General features: G+C 50.8%; 1 protein-coding gene across 3 annotated transcripts; it reads right to left on the bottom strand.

Annotated features, from left to right (window-relative positions):
- Nucleotides 1-1,357: 1,357 nt before the first annotated feature.
- Nucleotides 1,358-24,428, bottom strand: SEC22C (SEC22 homolog C, vesicle trafficking protein). Of its 3 annotated transcripts, none has more exons than XM_028518693.2 (7): nt 23,962-24,113; nt 14,616-14,824; nt 11,328-11,491; nt 9,070-9,249; nt 6,761-6,879; nt 5,366-5,431; nt 1,358-3,316 (listed from the first exon to the last, which is right to left on the bottom strand). In XM_028518693.2, the coding sequence occupies exons 2-7, from the start codon at nt 14,795-14,797 to the stop codon at nt 3,116-3,118; spliced, it is 912 nt and encodes a 303-aa protein (XP_028374494.1). In that variant the 5' UTR covers nt 14,798-14,824; nt 23,962-24,113; the 3' UTR covers nt 1,358-3,115. The 3 variants fall into 3 exon arrangements, with proteins under 3 accessions (XP_028374494.1, XP_035886364.1, XP_035886365.1); XM_036030471.1 differs by lacking the exon at nt 23,962-24,113 and adding an exon at nt 24,295-24,428 and having other exon boundaries at nt 2,786-3,316; XM_036030472.1 differs by lacking the exon at nt 1,358-3,316 and adding an exon at nt 3,785-3,869.
- Between the last annotated feature and the right edge of the window lie 281 nt (nt 24,429-24,709).

Here is a 24,709-nt window from a genome sequence, read left to right as displayed (position 1 = left end):
ACCAGAGTGCTGCTCCCCTCCGAGACCCAACCCCGGGAGTGTGCTGAGGCTCCTTGGGGCTCACAGGGAGAGAGCTCGGCCCCCGGGCAAGCTGCCGCCTCTCTGGAGCTCCTGTACCCACCCGATCTATATAATTAAAGGTGGCTTTCCCGCCCCTGCAGGGCCCAGTGGCAGCCTCTGCGGCCAGGGCTGCAGCATGGGGGGCAGAGGCGGGGGAGACTTAGAGAATGGCGTCTAGGTGAAGAGCAGGGAGTTTAAGGTGAGGTCGACAGAAATGGGGATTACATGTTTTCACCTGAGCACTCCTCCAAACACCCTTTCCCCACCTCTCAGAGATCTTTCAACTGTTGGCCTCGATTCACAACACCTGTCAACAGCGTTCCCAGTCACGGAAGTGTGGGGGCGTGGGGAGCCAGACCAGGGGCGACAGCCACGCCCCTCCTGCCGCAGGCCGTGGGGCCTCTGGGACCGGAGGGACGACCACCCCACACATACCCGACTCTGTCCACCCAGGAGAAAGACACCCAGGCACGGTCCTCTGCACTGTTGGGCTGGCCTGGGGAGAAGGAGGCCAGACGCCCCGGGCTTCCTTCCAGGCCTGTGTGGGTGGAGGGTGGGGGGAAGCCCTGCTCCGGAGCACTGAGCCACGTTCCTGCCTGATCCCGTCCGTGGAGCACCACACACTCCAATGCTCTGGAACTTGGCACTTCTAGCCGAAGAAGGCACTTCTGAGGTTTTGTTTCCAACATTATTTCCTCTGTTCCCAGGTCTCGTCCTGTGAGGCAGGGTGGGCGGGCGGCACTGGACCACCGGGAAAACAGCGGCGCGGGCACAGCACTGAGTCGGCGGTGGAGTGAGAACAGCCAGGGCCACGTGCGGCCAGCTTCCTGGCATCAAGCATGACCCAGGGGGCCTCAGAACCCCAGGCCTGGACTGGGCAGACCCTGGGCCTGGGTTTCCCTCGGATGAAATCTCCAGACCTTCTTTACTGGTAGTTTCTTCCTCCAATGTACCGAGCCTAAACAGTGCTTATGCGGCTGCTATTCCGGACTGCTTGTCTGCTCTCTCTCCTTTAACTGGCAGGAGTAAGTCTCAGCGCCCAAGCAGAAGTCAACGGATGAAGCCCACATCCCCCCCAGACTGCAGATACTGGGGCCACTGGAGCAGGCAGCCTTGCCGGGAGGGGGTGCGCCGCGAGCACTGCCCGGACTGCCTGCTGCACGGGGGGCACAGCCCAGACGCCCACAGCAGCTAGGGTCTGGGCCACCGGGCAACACCGCCGGCACGCGGGCTGGAGGAGCAGGAAGCAAGTCATTCGTGTGCTGTCCCGACCAACTTTTACAGCTTTTTTTGTGTGTGTGCTTCTACCATAAAAGGACTTGTCTCGCCTCCCTGGCTTCCCACTCTGTTCCACCATCTCTTCAGAGTTACCTCCCAGAAGGCCTGAGGGTTTCCCTCGCAGGCTATGCAGAAGACCATGCAGACCCACACTCAGTGGAGGGACAGCTGTGGAGCTTCCGTCTGAGGGTGTTGCCAACAGGACTTTCATATCCAGATGTTTCATGTGGTTAAAAATAAAAAAAATCATAGGAAAATAAAATGACTCTGGCAACATTTCCCCAACAGTCACGCCAACTGGTCTTTCTTAAAGGGACAGCAAGGCAGCTCGGCCACCATGACCGCCGGCGGTAACCAAGTGCAACGGCACTCCCCGGAACAGCAGTCTTGCGCTCCCCGTGTGCTCAGTATCTTGTGCAATGGCCTCCAACCTTTAAACACCATCAAAACAGCACTCTTTCATTTACCGAGACGACACAGTTCAACTCGAAGCACTCCACGCCGCTGCGGCTGGGCCACTCAGATCCCAGACTTCCACCGAGCGCGAGCCGAGGGCAAGAACCCGGACCGGGCCCCAGATGGGACTGGACGCCTAAGGGGTCTGGTTCAGAGCCCCGTTCTGGACGACGACGGTCAATCGATATTTTGACGATGCGAGGAAGAAAAGTAACTTCTCAGAGCACGGGGTTGATTCTGTATTTATAAAGCCTTTAAAAAGTTAACACCTCCTTAACTCTTGTTGTTCACAAAAACTGAGGCCCTTGTTCTAATTCAGAGCACTGGGAAAAGGGCAGAGGGGTCACTCAGTTGGGAGGTCTTCTGGGGACAGGTGCACAGGGTCCAGCATGCCTCATCGCTGAACGGACGGGCACTTGGCTGCCACGTGCAAGGCTGAGGACGCCACCCTCTGCCACCTGCATCTGTAAACTGCCCCTGTGTGAGGCTGTGTGACTCACTATTCCAGTTTGTGACCCACTGCAAGGAGTCCCAAAATGCTCAATTCTGCTCATGCTTACAAGTTTACAATCCAGTAGTAAACTGGCTGCTCAATCAATTCGTAAAAGATTCAGTTATACCCTGTAAATAAATACAAAACATTTCCATACCCACACAGTCCCACCGCTATAAAAAGTCACATATAAATTACATAAATTGAGCTTCCTTAACCATTTTCTCAGCTTATGTCCATCCTTACCCTAGATGAAGACAAGTCAAGTTATACCTAAAATATATCGAACTATCCTAAAGGTATCATATTGGACCGAAGTTATCAAAAAGCTGTAAACAAAATTTTTCTTGCTGATATCCACGAACCATATTTTTAAGTTTTTAAGTCACCCTGGATCGACCCTCTGAAAAACAAACCAGGCAAACCACATTTCGACTGGTATGGATTTCCAAGGGGTTCCGCAGAGAGGACTGCCAATTACTAACGCTAGTATCGTTGAATCTAGTGGTTTATTGCATCATTCAGTTTAAAAGACCAAAATAATCCCATTCTGATCTTCCAATAACGCTCTCCGAATTGAGCCCCTGGCACCCATGGTCTGAGTAAGCGTGCCGGACCGGAGAGCCTGCGGGGGCTTGCGGCATGACGCCCGGCCTGGGCACCGCACGGCCTCACGCCTCCAGCCGCACCTGCAGGCAGATGCCCCAAGTCTCGCCGTCAGTCCGGTTTGGTCCAAATGAACGCCAAGGACGGAAACCTGAGGCCGAGCGGAGAAGCCGAGAGGGAAACCACAGACGACCCTCGTGTGAACGTCGAAGGGTCCCTGCCTCACACTCCACAGTCCAACTGCTTCTCCCGCAGCTGCCTCGTCAGTATCTGGTGTGACGACAGAAAAGCCACCCCTATGTGGAAGAGGATCTGCCAGACGTTCCGCAGCCCGTGCAGGTACACGTTGCCCAGGCAGATGAAGAGCAGCATCAGCGCCACCTTCGCCCTCCTGGCCGGGCTGTAGAACAGGTACAGATAGCACTGCAATGACAGCAGGAGGGAAGTCCCGTCAGGGGCGGCAGACCCGCCACAGGTCAGACCCAAGACGCGCTTGCACCAGCTTACTGCGCCCGGTGTGCTGCCATGAGGCTGGGGCTCTCCGGGTACGTTCCCGTTAACCCCTGGACGGAAGGGAAGGCTCGGAAGAGAGAGGAAGTGGGGAACAGATCTCACAGGAGGAGTTAGAGCACTGCACTCCTGAAGGAAGTCTAGGAAACAGACGGCAGTGCCCAGGCTGAGGTCTCTGCACTGCAGAGAGGGGAGAGAGGGGTGTAGGGGGCAGACAGCCAGTCCAGGACACCCCGGCAAGGCCCACTGGCCTCCGGGTAAGTCAGGGGTCAGGACAGGGGAGACGGCCAGAGGGAGGAGCCGAGCTCTCACTCCTTCGGCTTTTCCTGAGCGACAGTCACACAGGGGACTACGGTTCCTGGGTCGTCCCCCTGTGCACTCTTCCGAAGCACCGCTGAGACAGAGCAAGGGACGGCGACTGATGTTTCCTGTAGGGCTACCACATGGAAAAGAGGCCATTCTTGTTCTGCGAAAGCTGAAAGTAGCTTTTGGCTCTCTGCTTTTGCTTTTGTTTTTAGAAAAGTACATTCTCAAAAGAGAGCAACCTGACAGAGGCTCTGCGACACTGGGAGGGAGTGCGGTCCCCATCGAAAGAGCTAACAAGCAGGCACAAAGCTGACGAGATGCCGCCACCGGAGACTCCCGCTGGCAACACCCAAGGCCCCAGAGACAGGCTTCTAAAACGTGAGTGCATTTTCAATTTTGGGGTCAAAATGTCTTTTTTGCACAATCATCTAATTCTTAAAAACAGAATGTTTTAGGACGTATGTGTGAGAGGAAGTGCCTTAAGAACAAAAATGTTAATTAAAAAGAATTTTTTAAAAGCTTAAGCATGAAGAGGAAGAGCTAAAATCCTAGCCCAGTGGAGGACAAGGAAAGAGAGTTATAGTCAGGCTTTTCCTAGAATTCACTCTGCCTACAGGAGATTCTAAACTCCTTTTAACTCCACCCGTCACGTATGCAGCTCATCCCAAAACAACTAAATATTCGAAGCTCTCTGGTCCGTGTTATAACTTGTGTTTCATGTCCCGAGGACAGATCTGAGTCAGGTAGTGTTACCATTCCGAACGGGCCCTGACCAATGTAGTTCAGCGGGTTGGGCATCACCCTGCCTTGCGGGTTCGGTCCCCAGTTGGGGCGTGTGCAAGCGGCAACTGATCAGTGTTTCTCTCCCTCTCTTTCCCTCTCCCTTTCTCTGTCTCTAAGAATAAATAAAACAGAAAAAAATTTTTTTACCTAGCCCTGTGTTTTAAAAACACATACTCATACAAAGATATGAATTCTGCAGAAGAACATTTTTTTTTACCCTCACCCAAGGACAGTTTTCATCATGTTTAGAGAGAGAGAAAAGGAGGCAGAGGAGGAAGAGAGACAGAAAGAAAAAGAAACATCGCTGTGAGAGAGAGAAACATTGATTGGTTGCCTTGTTATACGTGTCCTGACTGGGAATCGAACCTGCAAACTGAGTACATGCCCTGACCAGGGATCAAACCCGCCAGCTTTCAGTCTGTGGGATAAGGCTCCAACCAACGGAGCCATGGCAGCCGGGGCTGCAGAAGGACATTCCTGTACTTGGATTGTCCACCAAAAAGCAAGAGGCAAGACCCAGCCTCATCTAGTCAGACCCAATCCAATCGCCACTGCTCTCTCATCCCTCCCTTTCTGGGGGCCAAGTCCAAATTCCTGGGTTCTGTCTGCCACTCCGAAAGGCCCTGGGGCCCAGAGCAGCTGGCTTTCCCTTGCCGAGCCCAGAGTTCCTTCTCTGTTAGACAAGAGGACTGGGCAGGACTGGGCAGGGTGGGCCTAGGGTCCTTCCACTGAGAGCCCGGCACTGTCCGTGATTTGACCCAAGGCCTTGGTGGAATGAAAACGGAACCTAGGAGACGTGTTGATGGTTTTCCTGCAGAAGAACTAAGTGAGGCCACGGGTTTACCCCACGCACCCAGATCCCGTTTCACCCACCTGGAAAATGCAGGCCACGAAAGGAATAAGGAAAGCCAGAATGTTTCCAATCTCCTCGTGAGCGACCTGCAACAAACAGGGACACAGAAGAGGAACATTTAGATGAGAGGAGCCACTGTGACGTGAAGCACGCTACTCCCCTCCCGGGCCAGTGCGGCCGACAGCACCAAGTCCTGGCCGGGAGAGACGCACGTCCCTGGTGAGGTCACGGAACAGGGGCTGACAGGCAGCTGCTCTCGGTGACCTGGATGCACCATGTGCCCTTCTGTCCCCACACGTCTGTGCTCAGCCCTTGGCCTGAAACACCCCCCAAAACCCTACCGCCTCTCAAAACCTTACTCATCTGTCAACACTCGGCTTTCCTTAATTCCTCCCATCCCCGGGTACGGCCAGCTCCTTAGCTGTGTCACCACACTCTGCTTCGTGTCCCCAAGGCAGGAGGGTTCTAGTGTGTGAGACATCGGTAACGAACAGGGTGTGAGTCATCACAGACAACAGGAGTGGAACCGCGCCACACGAGGGCAAGGACGGGGAGTGGTGACAGGCAGCTACCGCTCCTACCGCCCGGGCCGGCTGCCAGCCCCCCGACACCAATACCGCCACACTTTGGACTCGAGCCACCAGGGACGTGGGTGAGCACTACGGCTCTGCCTCTATTCATTTACTTTTGAGATTTTATTTTATTTATTTTATTTTAGAGACAGGAAGGGAGGGAGATAGAGAGGGAGAGAAACATCGATGTGTGGATGCCTCTCAAGCACCCCCTTCTGGGGACCTGGCCGGCAACCCAGGCACGTGCCCTGACTGGGGATCGAACCAGCGACCCTTTGGTTCGCAGGCTGGCACTCAAGCCACTGTATGGCTCTATCTTTAAAAGTAATCTATCTGTTAAGGTTCATGATGGTTCTACACTTTTTAAAAGTGTTTGAAACACATCAAAATTCACAACCAGTATTTCAAAAATGATGCCACAGAGAGGTGGTTTGAGAGGAGGAGGCCGGAAAGACAACTGCCTAGTAATGTTTTTGACAAGCACACACAGAATCGGCATCTGCGTGATATAAATCGGACCCTGAGACAACTTTTTACCAGGGACGAAGAGCCCAAACTTTTGCCCTGGGTGAACGACCCAGCTCCTGCAGTGACCCCTGGGGTCCCACGGGCTGCCGCGTGGCCAGGCTTCCTTGTCCCGAGCTGTCCGTCTCTCACCCATATCCCGGAGGCCCCCCTGACTTCTTAGAAAAGCAGACACAATAGAGCACGTTTCACATTTGCTCAACTTACTACAAAGAATAAAATTAGAAATGAAAATTGTATTTGAATGTTTAAACCTTCGTGCGTAATAGCCTTATGAATACCACGCCCCCCCCCTTTGAACCGCGAAGGGAAGGCTACCTGCAAAGAGTGTTCCGCCAGGTGGACGCCACGGACGAGGTTCAGAGCGGCGCACATGATGTTGAGGACGAGGGAGAGCACGCCCAGGGCCGTCACCGGCTCCATTCGGACATTCGGAGCTTCACAATGAAAAAAAAAAAAAAGGTGTCCAGTGAAAATGATTTCTATGTGAAAGAAACATAAACCAAGACATTAACTAGACCTGCGCTAATGACAGGTTTTGCTAAACGCGCGTATTAATTTAAAAACAGCTGCAGCTCCAGGGGGGAAAGGCAAGAAATGAAGGACAGGATGGATCTGGGAATCCGAGGTGAGTTCCTTCCAGAAAGAGGTCCTTCCTTCTCTGAGCAAGCACAGGTCTTCAAGTGTTTCATTTCCCTTCTGTTTAAAGCAGTGGTTCTCAGCCAGGGGCAATATAGCCCCTCCATGGCCATGTGGCACTGTCTCCAGACATGCTGGGTTGTCACACCTGGGGACAAGGCGTGACTGCCATCTGCTGGGTGAGAGGCCATGAATGCTTCTAAACATCCTACACTGCACAAGACAGCCCCCACAACAAAAAGTTATCCAGTGCAAAATGCTACTAGGCTCGAGAAATCCTGATTTAAAGCAATTGGTGGCTTCCTGTGTACATCAGTTGTCAATTTCCAAAAGCATTTCCGTCACACACACCAACCCTCGGCTTGTACAACACTCCCCTCTTTCTGTGACCAGGACGATACCCAGGGTCATCGTGCTTTCACAGTGACCCCAGCAAGCGGAATTTTAAGACTCCTGACTCAGCTGGGAAGAGGAGGGCAACAGTGATGATTTGAGCCGGAAGCTGCTTCTGGAGCCCTAAACGGAACAAGTGATCGTTCTCTCCTCCAAGGTCACTGCTGGAGCCGAGGCTGGCTCACAGAATCAAAGGGTGTCCCACCCATTCTTGCGCTCTGCTCTTTCTAAACCATCCTTTCTTGTCCTCACCTTTCACACACACACACGCACACAAACACGCACACACACACGTACATGCAAATATCCAGCCACCACCCCACTGGTGCCACTGTTCGTGTGTTAGAGTTTCCACTGAACAAGTTCAAGTTTCTGTTGGAAAGAACGTGCTACCCGTACAGACTCGAGCCTTGGGACAATGGGGCGAGTCAAACCAGAGGAAAATGTCCTAGGAAAGCAGGCAAGCTGCCACTTTCTGGACCTGCCCCTCTTGTCTGGGTGGTTAAACACAGAACACGCATACAAAGTTGCCCCGTCTTCAGATCTGGCAAAGGAGACGCACGGGGTCCAACCACCCAGCCCTGCCCTCCCGCAGAAGTCAGGTTCGCTCCCAACACAAACTACAACGTGCTGGCTGGCATGAGAGCCGATCCAGGAGTTTATTGGTTGAAACATTAAATTAAAACACAAAGTTAAGCCAAAAGCATGACCTATAGAATTTTTAACATTTAAGCAATCAGTTAGTATAAGAGTTCAAATAGTTAAATAGTTATAGTATACACCTCTTTCTTTCAGAGCAAAATTCAGCTCTACACCATTACAAAATTCTTACAATATAAATACCCACTTCAATTAAAATTGGGTTGATGGTCATTGTAAACCAGGAATGCCAACACCCATGCTTTGTCACACGCTGGGCTGGGCGGCCAATGCCAGATGAAGGCACAGAATGCCGGGGCACTGCGGTCACACTCAGGAACACCTCACTCTCCAGGTAAGGACTCAGCTGCCGGCTGGGGCCGAGGGATGTCCCCAGGCCTCACGGAGAGCCAGACGGTGACAGTGACAGCACCCGGAAGCCCTGGCTCTGGCCCCTACCCACACTCACCCCCATGGCTCTCCCCTCCCTCCCTCCATCAAGGAGGGCAGGGGCTCTCAGTGGAGACCTGCAGTGTTTCAGTAAGTGATGAGATAAGGGTTCATTGTCAAAGGAAAAGAGACAGATAGAAAACAGATAGGTAGATAAAGCCAGATGTACAAATCTGTGTAAGTGGCTTCCAGCAAAAGAGAAAGACTCTCCTTTATAACATATAACAAACCTCTAGACGTCCCCCTGCTTAAGAAACCAATCTGCCACATCACTCTTCTCCTGAATTTCATTATAAGAGTCACCTCCCCGCAGACCAACTCACTGTCATAATGGTCAAGTTTTTTATCGCAGCTGCCTGGAAACAACATCGGTCCATATTTCTCCCCACATATTTTATATCCCCCCCCCAAAAAAAACACCCTCCTAATAAATGAAACCAATGTCCCTTTGAGATACGTAACATCCACTCATCCTCATCGGCGTCAGAGAACAGCAGGCCCCTTACCAGGCTCCGAGTACACCCTCGCATGACCGTTCATCACCCCGTTGGCCGCGTCCATGTCCTCCAGGGTGAGGACCGCCGGCGGCTGCAGCTCCAGCTCCTCCTGGACCTTTTCTAAGCTGCTCTTCATCTGAGCGGGACTCACACAGTTAAAATGCCACTTCACTTTCTGAATGACGCTGTCTGCAAAGAGAGAGAGCAACCCAAGTGGGCATTTTATCCCAATGGATGTTATAAGACGGTAGGTACAAAATGAACTTGACACTTCCAAGCTAAGTCAGGAGTGTCAAGCTACATACATAAAGGTCAAATGGTGACTACACGTCGTTACTGGTCTTGCCAATCTGTCCGAGGCAGAGCAGGCACAACGCGGCGGGCCATCTACAGAGAAGGCAACAACCTGTCCCTGGACCTCAGTGACAAGGGAGTCAGGGGACAGCGACTCCATTCTCAGCTCAGCGGCCTGCGAGAGTATCATCCCAAGCAACTCACAGAATATTTCTAAGCTTAAAAAATGGGGACAGTTATTCTTGACCGGATTTTCTCAAGAAAAGGAGTGTAAAATTATCCATAAACATGAATACGTTGTGCAAACTGGGAGTATACAGTTGGAAAGTATTAGTATTAATTCTCTTATTCATGCTAGTATTAATTTACTGCCAAGGACTAATAAGTGTCTGAAGCAAAGTTTCATACCTAATTCTAATATCACTGTATATTTCCTCATATTCCACTCTTTATTTCAAAAAAATATTTTATTTATTTATTTTTAGAGAGGGGAGGGGAAAAAAGAGAGGGAGAGAAACATCAATGTGTGGGTGCCTCTCCAGAGCACCCCACTGGGGACCTGGCCCACAACCCAGGCACATGCCCTGACCGAGAATCCAACCCGGGACCCTTTGGTTCGCAGGCCGGCGCTCAGTCCACTGGGCCACACCAGCCAGGGCTCACATTCCACTCTTAGCCAATCACGCGCAAACATGATGCGGGAAGGGCCTCCTATCGGATCGAGCACATGGCTTCAGAAGGAAGGCACGTGCAGATGAGTTGAGAGAAGAACACAGGCCACCAGTTACCTATCAAATGACAGCCAAGCGACACTGCAGCCGTCACCTGTTTGGGGAGAGCATGTCCTCTTCGCAGGAGGAAGGTGGGCCGCAAGCAGCTGTCTGAGTAGCGCTCACGGGGAGACTCGGGGGCAGAACCGTCCATGTCACAGGTCGACCAGGCTGGGGCCTGCATACCAGGGAGTTCCCCAGCACCTTCGGGCGACACCAGAAGAGGGTGCTGGCCGGTTCCCTGACAGGCTGGCAGCAGGCCACACAAGGGACTGAGGGCTATGCAAGGCCATGAGGGCCATGGCTGCAGCCTGAGGCATCGGTGGAAATATTTCTCCTTGGCGCCTGCCCTGCCCTGACCCCCAGCACCGAGTGCCACCAGCTGCTCCCTCAGCAGCACCGGGGAGACCACAGAGGTCCTCCAACTCCGGCCGTCCCCTCCTCCCAAGGGCTCAGGGTGACTAGGCTCGCACTTGGGAATGGTGCTTCTGCTCTAATTGTCACGCTGTGTTCCAAAGCCCCCTCGCGCCCCTCCGCCCCAGGCCTCTGGCATCACCTAGAGAGCAGCATCCTCTTCCAGAGCGGTGCTTCTCAGACCTCCAGGCTTCTCCTTATTTCTAAACGCTTGCAGACTGACACATTGACATAGAGTGTAGGAATGTCAAATTACTATAAGAACTTCTAAGTACTTATTCTCACTTTCTATATTTACCTAATGATTAAAGAACAAGTCCACACACACCTTCTGAGTCACACAGCTCTAGAGCAGCATTGACGAAATTTTCTTAAAGGGCCAGAGAATAAAACTTTTAGGTTTATAGGTTACACTGCTGCGCAGCTCTGCTGGTGACGGGCCACAGCAGCCGCGGGCGACGCGGGAAGGACTGAATGTGGCCGTGTTCCACTCCATCTACAAAGCAGGTTCTGGCCCCCGCGCCGCAGTCTGCTGGCCCCTGCTCCCGAGGGCTGTGGCGCACGGGCTCCCCGTGCCTCCGCCCTGCCCCCAGGTCTGGAGGGACAACAGGCCGGGGTGTTAGACCTTGAGGGTCCCAGGCTTCTTCCATCGCTGTGAAATCTCAGGACACGCAGCTGCTCCCCAGGCGTATCCTACTGCCCCTCCAATGACTTCCCTTGACGGTCAAGGTAAAAGCTAAGCTACGAAGCTACACGTGCCAACAGCAAATGCAAAAGAGGGCCACCAACCGAATTCGAGGAAGGCGTACGGCCTGGAGGCAAGGCCGACGCGCGTGGCGTCGAAGGAAGCCGTGAACTCCCACCACACGGTCTCCAGGAAGCAGAAGGCCATGGCCGCGGGACACCGGTGGGAGCAGATCGCCATGCAGGCCACATCCCCCGACGAAGAAAAGCTGAAACGAGAGGGCCACACCTACATCACGAGGGACAGACCCACGGGTTCCCAGCCCACACCCAGACACAACGCTGCCTCGGCTCTCAAGACCTGCTCGGCCTGGAACGGCCCTGGAGCTGTCTGTTGTGCACCGGCTGCATCCCCAGCTAGACCTGCCCGGGACTGTGCCTGCCTCAAACGTCCTCTAAAACGCACAGCATGTCGGCCATCAGCCATGTGTGATCACTCTGACTTCTTCATACAAGAGGACGCGCGTTCCGTGAGAGGGAAGCGGCCTCAGACCTCTCTGCCTCCTAAAAGAAAATGTTTTTCTTTCTCCACCTATGTCAAAAGATCCGCTAACGTTAAATCATCCCGGCATCCTGAAGTCAAGCCTAGTCCTTTCAGGCTGTCGTGCCACCACTTCAAGTTCTGGGGACTCTAGTCTCCCTACCTGTGGTGCCTGCTGACTGCCACTCGCTGTGGACTGTCCCCTCCAGGGTCCCGTCACCTGTACCGAGGGTTCCTCCCTGTGCTGCCTAGGCTCTCCCTGGAGGCCTGACGTGAGGCACACTTCGTGCAGAGGCTTCTGCACGGGCCTGGGCCCGCGGCCCCACGGGCACCATCAGTGTGGCGCCGACGCTGATGTGTGAGCCTTGGCCTGGGGATTCCCAGGCCGCGGGGAGTGTGGAGCATACACTCAAACTCCAGCCCGACACAAGGCATAGCAGCTGGGTTTCCATTTCTTAGGTGAGACTTTCTTTTCCCTTCCCATTCAAAGCCAGACAGAGATGGGATCCCCCGGTGCTGGCAGGCTGGCTGTTTCTCACCTACCACGGCACCGGGGCTGTAGCCCAACGAGAGTCCCGCCTCGCCACAGGGGTCCTGCTGCGACACCTCGCTCCACACAAGCTCAAAGGTCTCGCCCTTCACGGGTGCTGAGGCTCAAACCCTGGGTTCACTGTGACACGTACCACTCTGGACATTCTGTTCCCCCTTTGATTTGGTACTTTGGGATGTCTTTCTTTCAAGCTCAGCTACACATTTTTTTTAAACTTTTGTAAATATTTACACACATTTCTGGGTATTTCTGGCAGGAGGGATTTCAGGTTCTATGGATCTACCACCTCCTTGTACTTGGAAGTCTTTACACAAAACATGTTTTCGATTTTTAAAAAGGATGACCTCCTCCTTCCACAAGGAATTTCCCAGCAGGGCCCAAGTCTCTACAGGAGGGAGGTGTTTTGTTGGAAAGATGACCCCTACGTGTGGGCTCAACTGTGTCCCCCCAAAACATACGCTGAAGCCCCAACCCCTAGCACCAGTGAACATGACCTTCTCTGGAAACAGTCTTGGCGGATGGGATCGGGATACAATGAGGCCACAGCGCATCGGGGCGGGCCTCCGTCCTGTGACTGGTGTGGATGTTGGCCACCGAGGCAGAAGGAAGCAGCCCAGTAACCGAGGGGGCAGAGGCTGGAGTGACGCTTCTGGGCGACCCAGAATGACAAGGACTGCTGGCAGCCGCCAGAGGGGGGCAGAGAGAGCACGGCCCTGCTGGCCCGCTGCTGTCAGACTTCTGGCCTCCAGGATGTGAGAATAAAGTTCTGCTGTTTCAAGGCAGTTTATGGTAACCTGTCATGGCAACCCTTGGAAAACAATTCAACTCCTTAAACCACAAAATAAGCTCATGGTACAGTTCACCTGTAAGGGAAAATGTCTCAGTTTTCCTCTGCGAAAATGACGAATACTAAATTCAAACTACAAGTGAGTAGAACATTTTATACTCCATTGTGCAAAAAGCCTGAAGTACCCGGAACTTCACTTGAAGTCACAGGCTTTTCTTCCTTAGCTGAGAAGGGGTGTCCTTCCCACTTGAGGTTCGGCACGCAGTTCCCAGGGATGTCGGGTTATGGCCGCATCGTGAGGAACACGGCTTCAGGCACCCGGAGAAAGGGGTTACCAACACCGGCAACGCAGCCCTGTGTTCGCTCCCAAGCACCCCAGCCCACACCGCGGGGGGCAGCTGCACGAGCCTGCTGTCTGGCCCCCACTTCGGGGGCGGTCCCTTCTCACCTGACTCAGCCAGGAGCCTGGAGCCGGGCCTGGACTTCCCCTTTTGTGTTTCTGATTACAGGACTGAGTTGCCCTAAAAGGGCCCTACCTTATCAGGTAAACTAAACGCTTACTGTTTGAGGGGAGCAAAAGGGACTTAGAAAGTGAAGGCTACGTGCTAGAAAACAATGATGTAAAATCTGTAGCAAGCCCTTTTGATATTTCCAAGCCTGCCTTGCCCTGATGCCCCCGTAGAGTGCCTCCTGCTCCGAGCCCTAGAATAAGAAACGGCAACACACACGAGAGTGGATCGGGCCTTGGTGCCCAGTTGCCGGCCCGCAAACCCTGGCGCTGCCACTTCCTAACGGTACAACCCTTCGGCGAGCCACTCCACCTCCGTTTCCTCCTCCGCAAACAGCTGTGACTCTGCCGGCTACCTCGTAAGCCCCGGAAAGCACTTGTAATACCAGTGCCTGGCCCAGAGAAAACACTCAGGGAGGCTGGCGGTTATTACCGCGATGCCTGTAACCACCTGATTCCTGCCTCCACTGGGGCGCGTCCCCACTCCATCATATTTAGCTGTATGTCTCTTGTTCCTTCCCTCGGCTTTAAGTTCCTTGAGAAGGGGAACCTATGTGTGCTCGTGTTTCAGGGCCCTGCTCCTGGCATGCAATTAAAATTTTGTAATATAATTTATTTAAGTGAAAAAATTTTAAAAGCAAAACCCGAAGGCAAGAACAATAAGTCTTTTTTTCTTATTTTTGTGGTCTTCTCCATCTCCTTTTCCTTCCCTCCCCGCCTTTTTTCCACCGCTGCACCTAGTGCAGAAAAACCAAAGGCACGCAAGCCGGCCAAAGCTGGGACTCCCGGTGCGACGCCCACGGGCGCGCCACCCACACAGGCAGCAGCAGAGTGGCCGAGCTGGGAGTCCTCTCGACCCTGCGGTAAAGACACACGACCTCCGACCACGGTCTGATGGCAGGTCTATTCTCAACGCACCACGTGGTGAGCGTAACGTTACCTCAATGTAGGGTTAACAGTACCCCGAACGCGGCTGATGTTCTGGAAAAGTGAGCGTGTGTGCTTACTGTATGCTGAAGTCACGTCCTCGTGCAGAGCCTCGGCCCGGGTGCTGGGCCAGCCGCAAGGCTAAAGTCTTGAGCCGTCTCCTGGACTCCAGGAACTCCTGGCTGTGGTAGAAGTCAGTGGAGGCCGAGAGGGGCAGTCCATCCCTCACCCTTACCACGCAGGCAAAGAGGATCAGGGACATGGTCCGCAAGAGGAGTCATGAGGACACCTGAGGGAAGCAAGGTCACCTTGTTACTGAGGACCGGGCGACGGTGCCAGAGACACCCTGCCCTCGAAACGTGCGCTGTTTCGCTCTCGCCCCCGCTACAACTGCAAATGCTGCTTCTATTATCATGTCCCTGCCCTCTGTGGCTACGCCACTCCCAATCTCCCCCCTGCATTAACCCTCCTGTCTCTCCTGTACTTGCAATCCTCCTTTCCAGAGTTAAACCAGCCAGGGTAAGGGAGAAAGGGAGAAGCCAGAAAGCAAGGCCGGAGGGCTCAGGAGCAACAGCCGTCACAGTGGGCAGCAGGTCACAGGCAGCAAGATGACCCCAAAGGGCCAGGACATAGCTGACGATGCAGCAGCAGGAATGGGGTCTGGTGACCTGTGCGTTTCAGGCCACCCAGGGAGGCAGGGGCTGAGCAGTTTAGCTGCCACACCCTCACCCCGGAGCAGGGGCTCTGAGCATCCAACCTAAAGCAGGCAGGTAGTAAGGGCGGCAGAGGGCAAAAATGGAACTGAGAGAGTAGAGTGTGTCCTCGTGAATTTTTGCAAATTTCTGATACAGAGCCAGTCTTCAAAATGATGACTGAGCTCCTACAGATGGTTAAAGGAAGCCATTTAGCAGATGATATTACAGTAAGATACTAAATATTTGGCCCTAATATGTGGGCACCATTAAGAAACAAAGGGAAACAGACTCAGAGCCCTCATGGTGCCTTTGGCAAATCAGAACGAGGTACTCCTCTGTGTAGAAGCAGCCTGGACCAGTTCTGCCGGCAGAGCCCGGCTGGGCTGTAGCCCCATCTGGTGACTCTGCAGGTGCCTGCACGGGGCGTGACACGCACGTGTGCACGTGGCCGCCCTGCAAGTGGGGATTAGTGAGCTGGCCATCGCGGCTTTGACGGGTCTGTCCATGCACCGCACATCCCGCCTCGCAGGTCCTGTTCACCAGCTCCTCTACCGGAGAGGATGCTGGGTACCCACGCTGGTTAATGGGTTCCCACACTGGTGGGCTTTCCTTCCAAAGGACTCTGTGGGTTTAAGCTCAGTTGGCATCTCAGTTCCCGTGAGCCGGAGGAAAGGGGAGCCCCCAGGATGCACCCTGCTCTCGTCACCTCTGTGTATTCTTCGCCTATAACCTGCCACTCTTCTAATCTCTCCACATCCAAATCCTGTCTCCAATCCCCCCTTTCCGTGAGGCCATCCCGGACCCACCCAGCTAGAAGGACTTCTCCCTCCTCTTGTTCTCTAGTTTACTGATTGGTCACTTCCACCACCACCTAAGTGTAAGTTCTAACAATAAAGACCATATCGAGAATGGATGAATGAATGATTATTCCCATTTTACACATGTAGAAGCTGCCTTGGTATAAATATACAGAGGGGGGAAAGATAAATTACTTAGTTTACCAGCCAACAGACCCTACACAGTCCATTTGTCTTATCCCCCAACACCTTCCAACACTGAGGAGGAAACACGTGACACTCCCCAGGAGGATACACCCACACCATCATCCCCGCACCATCGGCAGGGCCAGCCCATTGCCAGACGAGCCTGTGGGCTATCCCCCTGCTGCCAGGCAGCCTGTGGTCGCTGCCTGGCCAGTGCTGAAACCTCTACGATCAGAAAGAGCATCAGGGGATGGATGGATGGAGGTTAGTAACATTATCTTCAATACTTTTGTGAATGTTTGAAATATTTCATTTAGAAAAAAATGTTTAAAAAAGTTATAATGCACAACACCCTGAAGGAGATGGGGGAGACTACAAGGTCAGCCTGAGACTAGGGTTTAGGGTCTAAACTAGAGCTTCTCTCGCTTACTTCCTTGAGAACAGTGTTAATCAGTTAGAGCCATTCTGCAACGCAAGCAGGGAAATGTTTAAGAACACTTGTAATACAGATGTGTCTAAGGAGAGTGCTTGCTTTAAAAACAAATACAGCGGGTGATGAGATACCAGGACGAGGGACAAGACAGAAACACATCCAAGGCAAAATAAGAAAGACACTGTTTTGGAAGCTGAGTAGATTGTAAGTTCTTCCAAGGGAAAGCGGTATGCATTTACTCCAACTGTTGGCCCCAGAATATCCCCTCCGGTGCTATCTTTATGGAGCACCGACCACACGCCAGGTATCATGTTGAGCCAATGAAAAGGAAAGTTTCCTTCCCAAGGGACAGTAATCACAAGAACCAGTTCTACCACTTGCCATCCAGCCTCTGCTTCTTCCATTTTAACCTTTTGGTGATCGAACCTGCTTCTCCTCAAACAACAGTGTTTGAGATGAATAAAAACTGTCTTTCAGCCCTGACCGGCATGGCTCAACTGGTTGGGCATCGTCTCACACAGCAAAAGGTCACTGGTTTGATCCCTGGTCAGGGCACATGCCCGGGGGCTGTGGGTTCAGTCCCCAGTCAGGGTGTATACAAGAGGCAACCCTACTGCCCTGGCTGCTGTGGCTCAGTGGATTGAGTACTGGCCTGCAAAGCAAAGGGTCGCTGGTTCAATTCCCAGCCAGAGCACACGCCTGGGTTGCAGGATGGGTCCCCAGATGGGGACATTCGAGAAGCAACCACACATCAATGTTTCTTTCCCTTTCTTTCTCCCTCCCCTCCCCTCTCTCTAAAAATAAATGCATAAAATCTTTAAAAAAATAATAGAAGATTTAATAAGGTTGAGAGCCTCATAACATAATGCCCCAAATGCCCACATTTCAATAGGAAATCTCAGCTTGAATTAGAAGAGACAAACAACGATGCCAACACCAACGTGACCCAGATGACAGAGTTATCTGGGACTTTGAAGCAGCCATCATAAAAATCCTTCAATAAACACACTCGAAACCAATAAAAAATAAAAAGAAACAGAACGTATAAAGAACCAAACAGAAGTTTTAGAATTTAAAAAACACGCTGCCATTTCGTGGGGGTTTTGTCGCAGCGGTCAGAGAGAGCGGACAGAGGTCTGGCTTCATTTCTGGGTCAAAGGTGGCCCTCTGCCCCTGCAGAGGTGTGGCAAGAGAAGTCACCACCCCAATTGGGGTGGCAGAGGAAGCTGGGGACGTGACAACTACAGGCGAACACACAAACGGAAGAGGAGATCCCACAGCAGTACACAAGAGAACAGACATTGTGAGCCATGTCACCAGTTTAAAGAACCTGATTGGTACACGGAACTAGTAGCATTTTAATACGAATAGTTTTAATTATCCATTATTAGCTTATGTAGTTTTCAGCTGTCGAATTATTTTATAATTCAGTGAATACTCAGAAATTACTGAGTGACTGTTATAGGCTGGACACTACAGAAGTGCTGAGGCTGCCGCTGTGAATGAGACGGAGTTCCCGCGTGTGTGTCTCTGGGGGTGGCGGGAACAGTTAGGTCCTGGCTGCCGGCAACGGAGGGAGATAAGACACAGACATCGACAGTGATGAGAGGACGCTGATGCGTTGAACTTGTATGGAGGAGGGAGATACGTGTGTTAGGGTGCTCCCCTGGAGTCCCATGAACGGGAGATAAGGGGAGGGGGGCAGGGAGGGAGAACCGCAGACGGGGAAAAGAGCGTGCACTACCCCGGTATGTCACAGCGCCCTGGGGCTCGTCACTCACACTGCGTTCTGCAGGTTATTTTTGTAGATGAGCCAGTGGATACCTGGGGAGTTTTAGAAGCACCGTTATTATGAAAACCATTCCTTTGCACAGGTGGTAGCCAGTAATTTAGGAAAGGCCCTCAGTAGAAGTTTCCAATAACACCAACACCAAAGAAGTGAATTAAGAAAAACACTCGGAGCCCTGGCTGGCGTAGCTCAGTGGATTGAGCGCGGGCTGCGAACCAAAGTGTCGCAGGTTCGATTCCCAGTCAGGGCACATGCCTGGGTTGCAGGCCATGACCCCCAGCAACCGCACATTGATGTCTCTCTCTCTCTCTTCTCTCTCTCCCTCCATTCCCTCTCTAAAATAAATAAATAAAATCTTTAAAAAAAAAGAAAAGAAAAACACTCGGTGAACGAGCTCAACAGCGTAAGGGAGGGGACAGAAGAACGAATCCGTAAACGTGAGTACAGAACACAGAAATCGCCTAATGTGAACAATCCGAGAGAAACTAGATTTTGAAATACCATAGAGAGCTTCGGGGTCCGTGGGACTAGAACCAGTCATCTGACATTCATTTCACGGGATTCCCGCAGCAGAGGGGAAAGTGGGCAGGACGGAAAAAGTCTTCAAAGAAGCAATGTCTGGAAACTCCCCAAATCTGGCAAACGACATAAACCCCCAAAATCAAAAAGTAGAATAAATCCCAGGAAGGAGAAACCCAAAGGAACCCATGCCCACACCCATGGTGGTCAAACTCGGGGAAACCAGACACTGAAAACCCCGTGAGAGACAAGAAGCAACACTTTACCTTTGGGGGAAAGCCGGTCCCAGGACGGCAAATTGCTCACAGAAATTATGGAAGCCAAAAGGACGCACATTTTTCCGCTGCTGAAAGAAAAGAACTGCCGGCCCAGAACTCTGTATTTTCAGCAAAAATGTCTTCCAAGAGTGAAGGGAAAATGGAAAGATACTCTGATGAAAGGACACTAAAGGAAGGTGTTTCCAGTGTATCTGCTCTAAGAGAAGGACGAAAAGGCGTTCTCTAAACTAAGGAGTTCTGCAAGACTGGACATACAATCAACAATCGACATACAAAAAGCAACTGCATTTTTACATACTAGCAATGAACATGTAGAAACAAAAATGAAATACCATTTACAATCACTCAAAAAATGATCTCCGTAAAGCTGTAACTTTTTAGATTTAATACTTAGGTGTGAATCTAACACAACCTCTACAGGCCTTGCATGCTGAAAACTACAAAACATTGCTGCAAGAAATCAGAGAAGTCCTAAATAAAGAGATATACCATGCTCATGGATTGGAAAACTCAGCAGAGCAAAGAGGTTAGTTCTCCTGCAAATTGATATATAGGTTTAATGCAATTCTTATAAAAAATATCAACAAGAGAGTTTGTAGATATAGATAAATTATTATATAGCTACAGTAATCAAGATTGTGTAGTGCTGGCAGAGGAAAGGACACATAGGTCATCGGAACAGAACAGAAGACACAGCAGTGCATGTACCTACATGTACAGCCAGATGATTTTTGATGAAGGTGCAAAAGCAATTCATTAGAGGAAGGACAGCCTTTTCAACAAATGGTGCTGGAGCAATGGATATCTACAGCAAAAAAAAAAAAAAAAAGGAGCCTTGATCTAACCTCACACATTACATAAAAATGAACTCAAAATGTATCATAAATTTAAATGTTAAAAAGTAAAACTATAAAAGTGGAAGACAGTGTGAGAGAAGACCTTCAGAACCTGGGGAAGACTCCTTAGATACAACACCAAAAGCTCACTCCATAAAAGAAAAACCAGCGAACTGCATCGCACCGAAATCCAGAATTTGGCTTTGCAGAAGCCAATGTGAAAAGGGTGAGAAGACAAGCTAGAGCCTGGGAGAAAAATATTTGTAAACCATACATCCGATCATGTGCGCTAGACAGTATCTGGAATTTATGAAGAACTCTCAAAACTCAACACCAAAGAAACAATCCAGCCAGAAATGCACAAAGCGCATGAAGGGCTGTTTCGCCAAAGAGGATGTGCAGGTGGCAAATGAGCACATGGAAAGATGTTCAGCACCACTAGCTAGTAACGGGAACGCAACTTAAGATTACAATGAGATAATGCTACCCATCTATCAGAACAGCTAAAATTTTTAAAAGTGACAACATCAAATGCTGACAAGCATGCAGAAACTGGATCTCTCACACATTTCTAGTAGGACTGGAAAATGGTACAGTCACTCTGGAAAAGTTTGACGGTTTCTTGTGAAACGAAACACACAATTACCAAACAATCTATTAATCACACTCCTGGAAACTTGCCCCAGAGAAACAGAAACTTATGTCCACACAAAGACCTGTGTACAATTATTCATAACAGCCAAAAACTGGAAACAACTAACATGTCCTACAAATAATGAATGGTTTTAAACAAAACACAGTACATTCATACCATGTAATACTACTTAGCCGCATAAAGGAATCAACTGTTGGAACACAGAACAACTTGGATGGATCTCAAGAACATTGAGTTGAGTCAAAAAAAAGAAGTCAATCTCAAAGGTCACATATATATGGATTCTTTTATGTAACATTCTCAAAATGGGAAAATTACAGTGACTGGTGGTTGCCAAGGGCGGGGAGGTGGGGTGTGGGTGTGTGGCCATAAAGGGACAGCGAGGGAAAAACTGCTGAGGTGACAGAATAGTTCTGTGTCTTGACTGTGATGGTGGTCACAGGCATCTGGACCTGAGGGAGCTATGCACACTCTGGCCCTGGCCGGGTGACTCATCTGGTTAGAGTGTCATTCTGATACACCAAGGTTGCTGGTTAGGTCCTCGGGCAGGGCACGCACAACAAGCAACCAATGAGTGCACAGATGAAAGACACAACAAACCCACGTTTCTTGCTCACACTTGCTATCTCTAAAAACCAATAGAAAAGAACTATGCACACCTTATATTAATGTTCATTTCCTGGGCCTGATATTATACTACAGTTATGTAAAATGTTCTATCTTTGCAACTTCTTGTGACTATAATGACTTGCATTTTAAACGCTGATAAAAAGAATATTGTCTTTATACCACTTACATTATGCTCAGACTTTTTATGTTCAAATGTCATTTTTCAATACCTCTACTAGAAGAATAACCTTTCCTTCCAATTAACTGTAGTTCTGATGATTTATGCACGAACACTGGAGGGTGTGTTTTATAGTGAGCGGCTGCATAACTACATAACATTCTCAGTCGGGAAGGTACCATCAGCTCGGGGCTCATTAACATAAAGCCGCTTGCAGGTAACTAGCCTTTGGTTTTAAACAGGAAAACAGCCTAATGTATCTGGGAAATCATGCCACAGTTACAGAAAATTATATTATCAATTACACAAGGACAAAGGCAGCCTCAGAGTGCTCACACAGAAACACGAGTCTGTCTTCTAGGTCTTAACGGCTCCTTTGATAGGCCAGGGGACCTTGAACCTGGCACCATGCTTACGACATATTAGGGAGCCCTCAATAAAAACTGCTAAGCAAATGAATGGATGACCTAAGAGGCTGCCTTATTTCTGCTCACTGAAACAAGAAATGTGGTTTGCAGACCTTACCATATTCTGACCTATTCAGGGTGGGGCAAGTAGGTTTACAGTTGTTCATATGGAAAATGACACAATAATAAATAATAATAATCCAAGAATAAACTCTATGTTTCGAGTAGTCACAACTGTAAATCTACTTTTGCCCACCCTGCACTTTGAACATTTTCCCACAGTTAATCTCTAATTGGAGAGAAAAATAGAAAGGGGTGTACATACACGGAATTTCTTAAAAGCAGAAAGTGGGGTTGTAATCAAATATACAGCACCCGAAGTATTACTAGGTGTGATTAAAATATTAATCTGCCTCTCCATTTCCTAAATCCTCTTCTCAGCTCTATTTATAAGCTGCTCATGAAATAGATGACCCCTATTCTACCAGCAAAGACTTTGTGCCTAGCTGGAGGCCATCCTTCTTCCCACTGTTTTTTCCTCTCTCCTTTACTCTTAAAACTCCTCCCAAATCCTTGCCCCATACACTCCTCCCCCCTCCCTCCAAGAGAGAAAGAAAAGGGGAGACAAACACAATATTAAATGACCAGGCCTTGCAAAACAGTAATTTAAACAAGCAAAACAAGTTCCATTTGGCACACAAATATTCAAACACAAGTTTTCACCATAAGGTGTACTGCCCACTCCTCATAAATGTAATACAGAAGAAAAATGTGAACTCTGATCAGATTCACCGTCAGCTACAGGGCTTTAAGGTCTGCAGACCACACAAGCTCCTCCCTTCCCTTTGCTTGGGGATGGTTGGGGGGGAGGGTAGAAGTCAACTGTCATTTGTTAAGAGCTAAGATTAAGAGACTGAACTTGATAGCAACTAATATCATATGCCAGGCATTGTGCTAGGAACTTTTACACTGATAATGTTATTCAATGCTTCTCAAATCCAGCATTCGGTATTACAGCCACTCTATTTCTCTAAAACAATGCCTTCTCTTAGGGTGCTGATACGGAACACTAATTAGAGACCTGTTAATAGGAGCCAAGGCCTAGGGTTTCACTTGTTACAACTGCTCTTTACTCATTGTGTTCCTTTGAAAAAGCCAGTTTTCCTCTGTCAGTCCCCTTTCAGATGCAGTTGACCTCTGAAGCTCTTTGAAGAATAAAAAACTTTGGGACCCCAAAATGTCCTCTGTGTGTAAACATACACATTATAACATCATCATCTAAGATGTGCTTTCCAGAGCAAATGCTATTAGGTCCATTTTAATCCTGTTTAGCAATATTAAATCATTTTCAAATACTTACATTTTCATTTCGCTAAAATTATCTTTGTCAGGATTAATTCCTTTCTGTATCAAATTTAAGAACACTTATCCTACCCAAAGGTCTGACCATGTCACAGACTTCACCAACTACTTTTTGTCACGGGTAATATCTTTTGTGACTTTGATTTATTCCATCCTAATTTCTCCCCGGAGTGCTTTATCCTCCTGGCTCTGGAGATCTAGATGTAAGCTTACAATGGACCCAAAGTACACACCCCTTCCTACACCCGGTGTTCAGAAAAGCTGATGTAGCGCATCCAGTATGTAGTAAACCAAGTCTTACAATACCGGCACGCTAAGGGAAGTTTGCTATTAAGACTAAACAATACTCTGACTTGAGCTTCGTGGATAACTAAGGAAATAATCGCCCGCTCTCTCTTTTGGACACACCCCGTCTCCTCCCACAGGAAGCAGCGCTCCACGCGCATCCATCAGCTGAGGGTTCCCGCAAGTGCGCGCCTGGGATCGTCCCGGAGTCCGGGGTGCAGCGCGCAGAACAAATCGAAACAGGTGATTCCGGGAAGCCCCTGGAAGCCCGAGGGGGCTAGGCTGGGCCAGAGAGAGGGGCGGGCCCGGAACCGCCTCCACCTCCAGGCCCGCCCTGCGCCACACCCGACCCCGCCTGCTCTCAGCTAACGGGACGCCCCCGCCCGCCAGCCCTCACCTGGCCCCGACGGCGGCCTCCGGCAATCAGCGGCCTCCCTCGGCGCCGCCGAGCCACCTGCCGCCCCCTCCGCAATCTAAGCTCACAGGGAGCACCCGGCCCGGGTCGGGGGCCGCCCAGGCGCAGGTAGGCGGCGGTGCGCGTGCGCGAGTTTTCAACCTCCATTCGCTGCTGCTAAGTAACACCCGCACCCGAAGCCACCAATCCTGGCGCGCCTCCGCGGCCCGGCCCGGCAGCGTCTGGAATGAAGGGCTTCTTAAAGGGCTGCGACCCTAAAGCTGAGGGGGCGTGACTGGACTCGCACCTCCCACCTTCCCGTCTCCCGGCTCTCACCCACGTGGGTTTGAGGTCCAAGCCTGTAATTCCCACGTCGCGACGTGCGAGGAGGCTTCGCGGTCTAAACTCGATTCCTGCAGGAGTAACAGACAGGACTGACGCACGGAGGCAAGGAGGTTCAGCGTGAAGGCGCGACACGCCCCGGGCGTGGGTTCCGACGTCCGTGCCACTGGTTGGGAGGCTCGAGATAGGCAAACCAAAGAGCACAGCCTCCTGCCAGCCTGGATGAGGTGCCAAAGTCTAGGGACACACCCCAGTCTGGGTAGGAGACACTCACAGAGGGATGGCCAGCTGAGGGGAGATTAGGAAGCAGAGTTCATCCATTTATGCTTTCAACAAATTTTGAGCACCTGCTACGTACCAGGTTCTATGCCAGCCAGGGACGGTGGACATAGCGAGGAACTTCTGACAC

The sequence above is a fragment of the Phyllostomus discolor genome, chromosome 7 (genome assembly GCF_004126475.2).
Source record: "Phyllostomus discolor isolate MPI-MPIP mPhyDis1 chromosome 7, mPhyDis1.pri.v3, whole genome shotgun sequence".
Taxonomy (NCBI): Eukaryota; Metazoa; Chordata; class Mammalia; order Chiroptera; family Phyllostomidae; genus Phyllostomus; species Phyllostomus discolor.
This window is presented reverse-complemented; position numbering and strand designations above follow the sequence as displayed.

Coding starts and splice junctions, on each gene's coding strand:
- SEC22C (XM_036030471.1), bottom strand. CDS start 14,797: ATGTCCCTGATCCTCTTTGCCTGCGTGGTAAGGGTGAGGGATGGACTG. Junction 5,432..6,760: donor TGGCGGAACACTCTTTGCAG/GTAGCCTTCCCT, acceptor TGTTTGTTGCAG/GTCGCTCACGAGGAGATTGG. Junction 3,317..5,365: donor TCGTGGCCTGCATTTTCCAG/GTGGGTGAAACG, acceptor CTGTCATTGCAG/TGCTATCTGTACCTGTTCTA.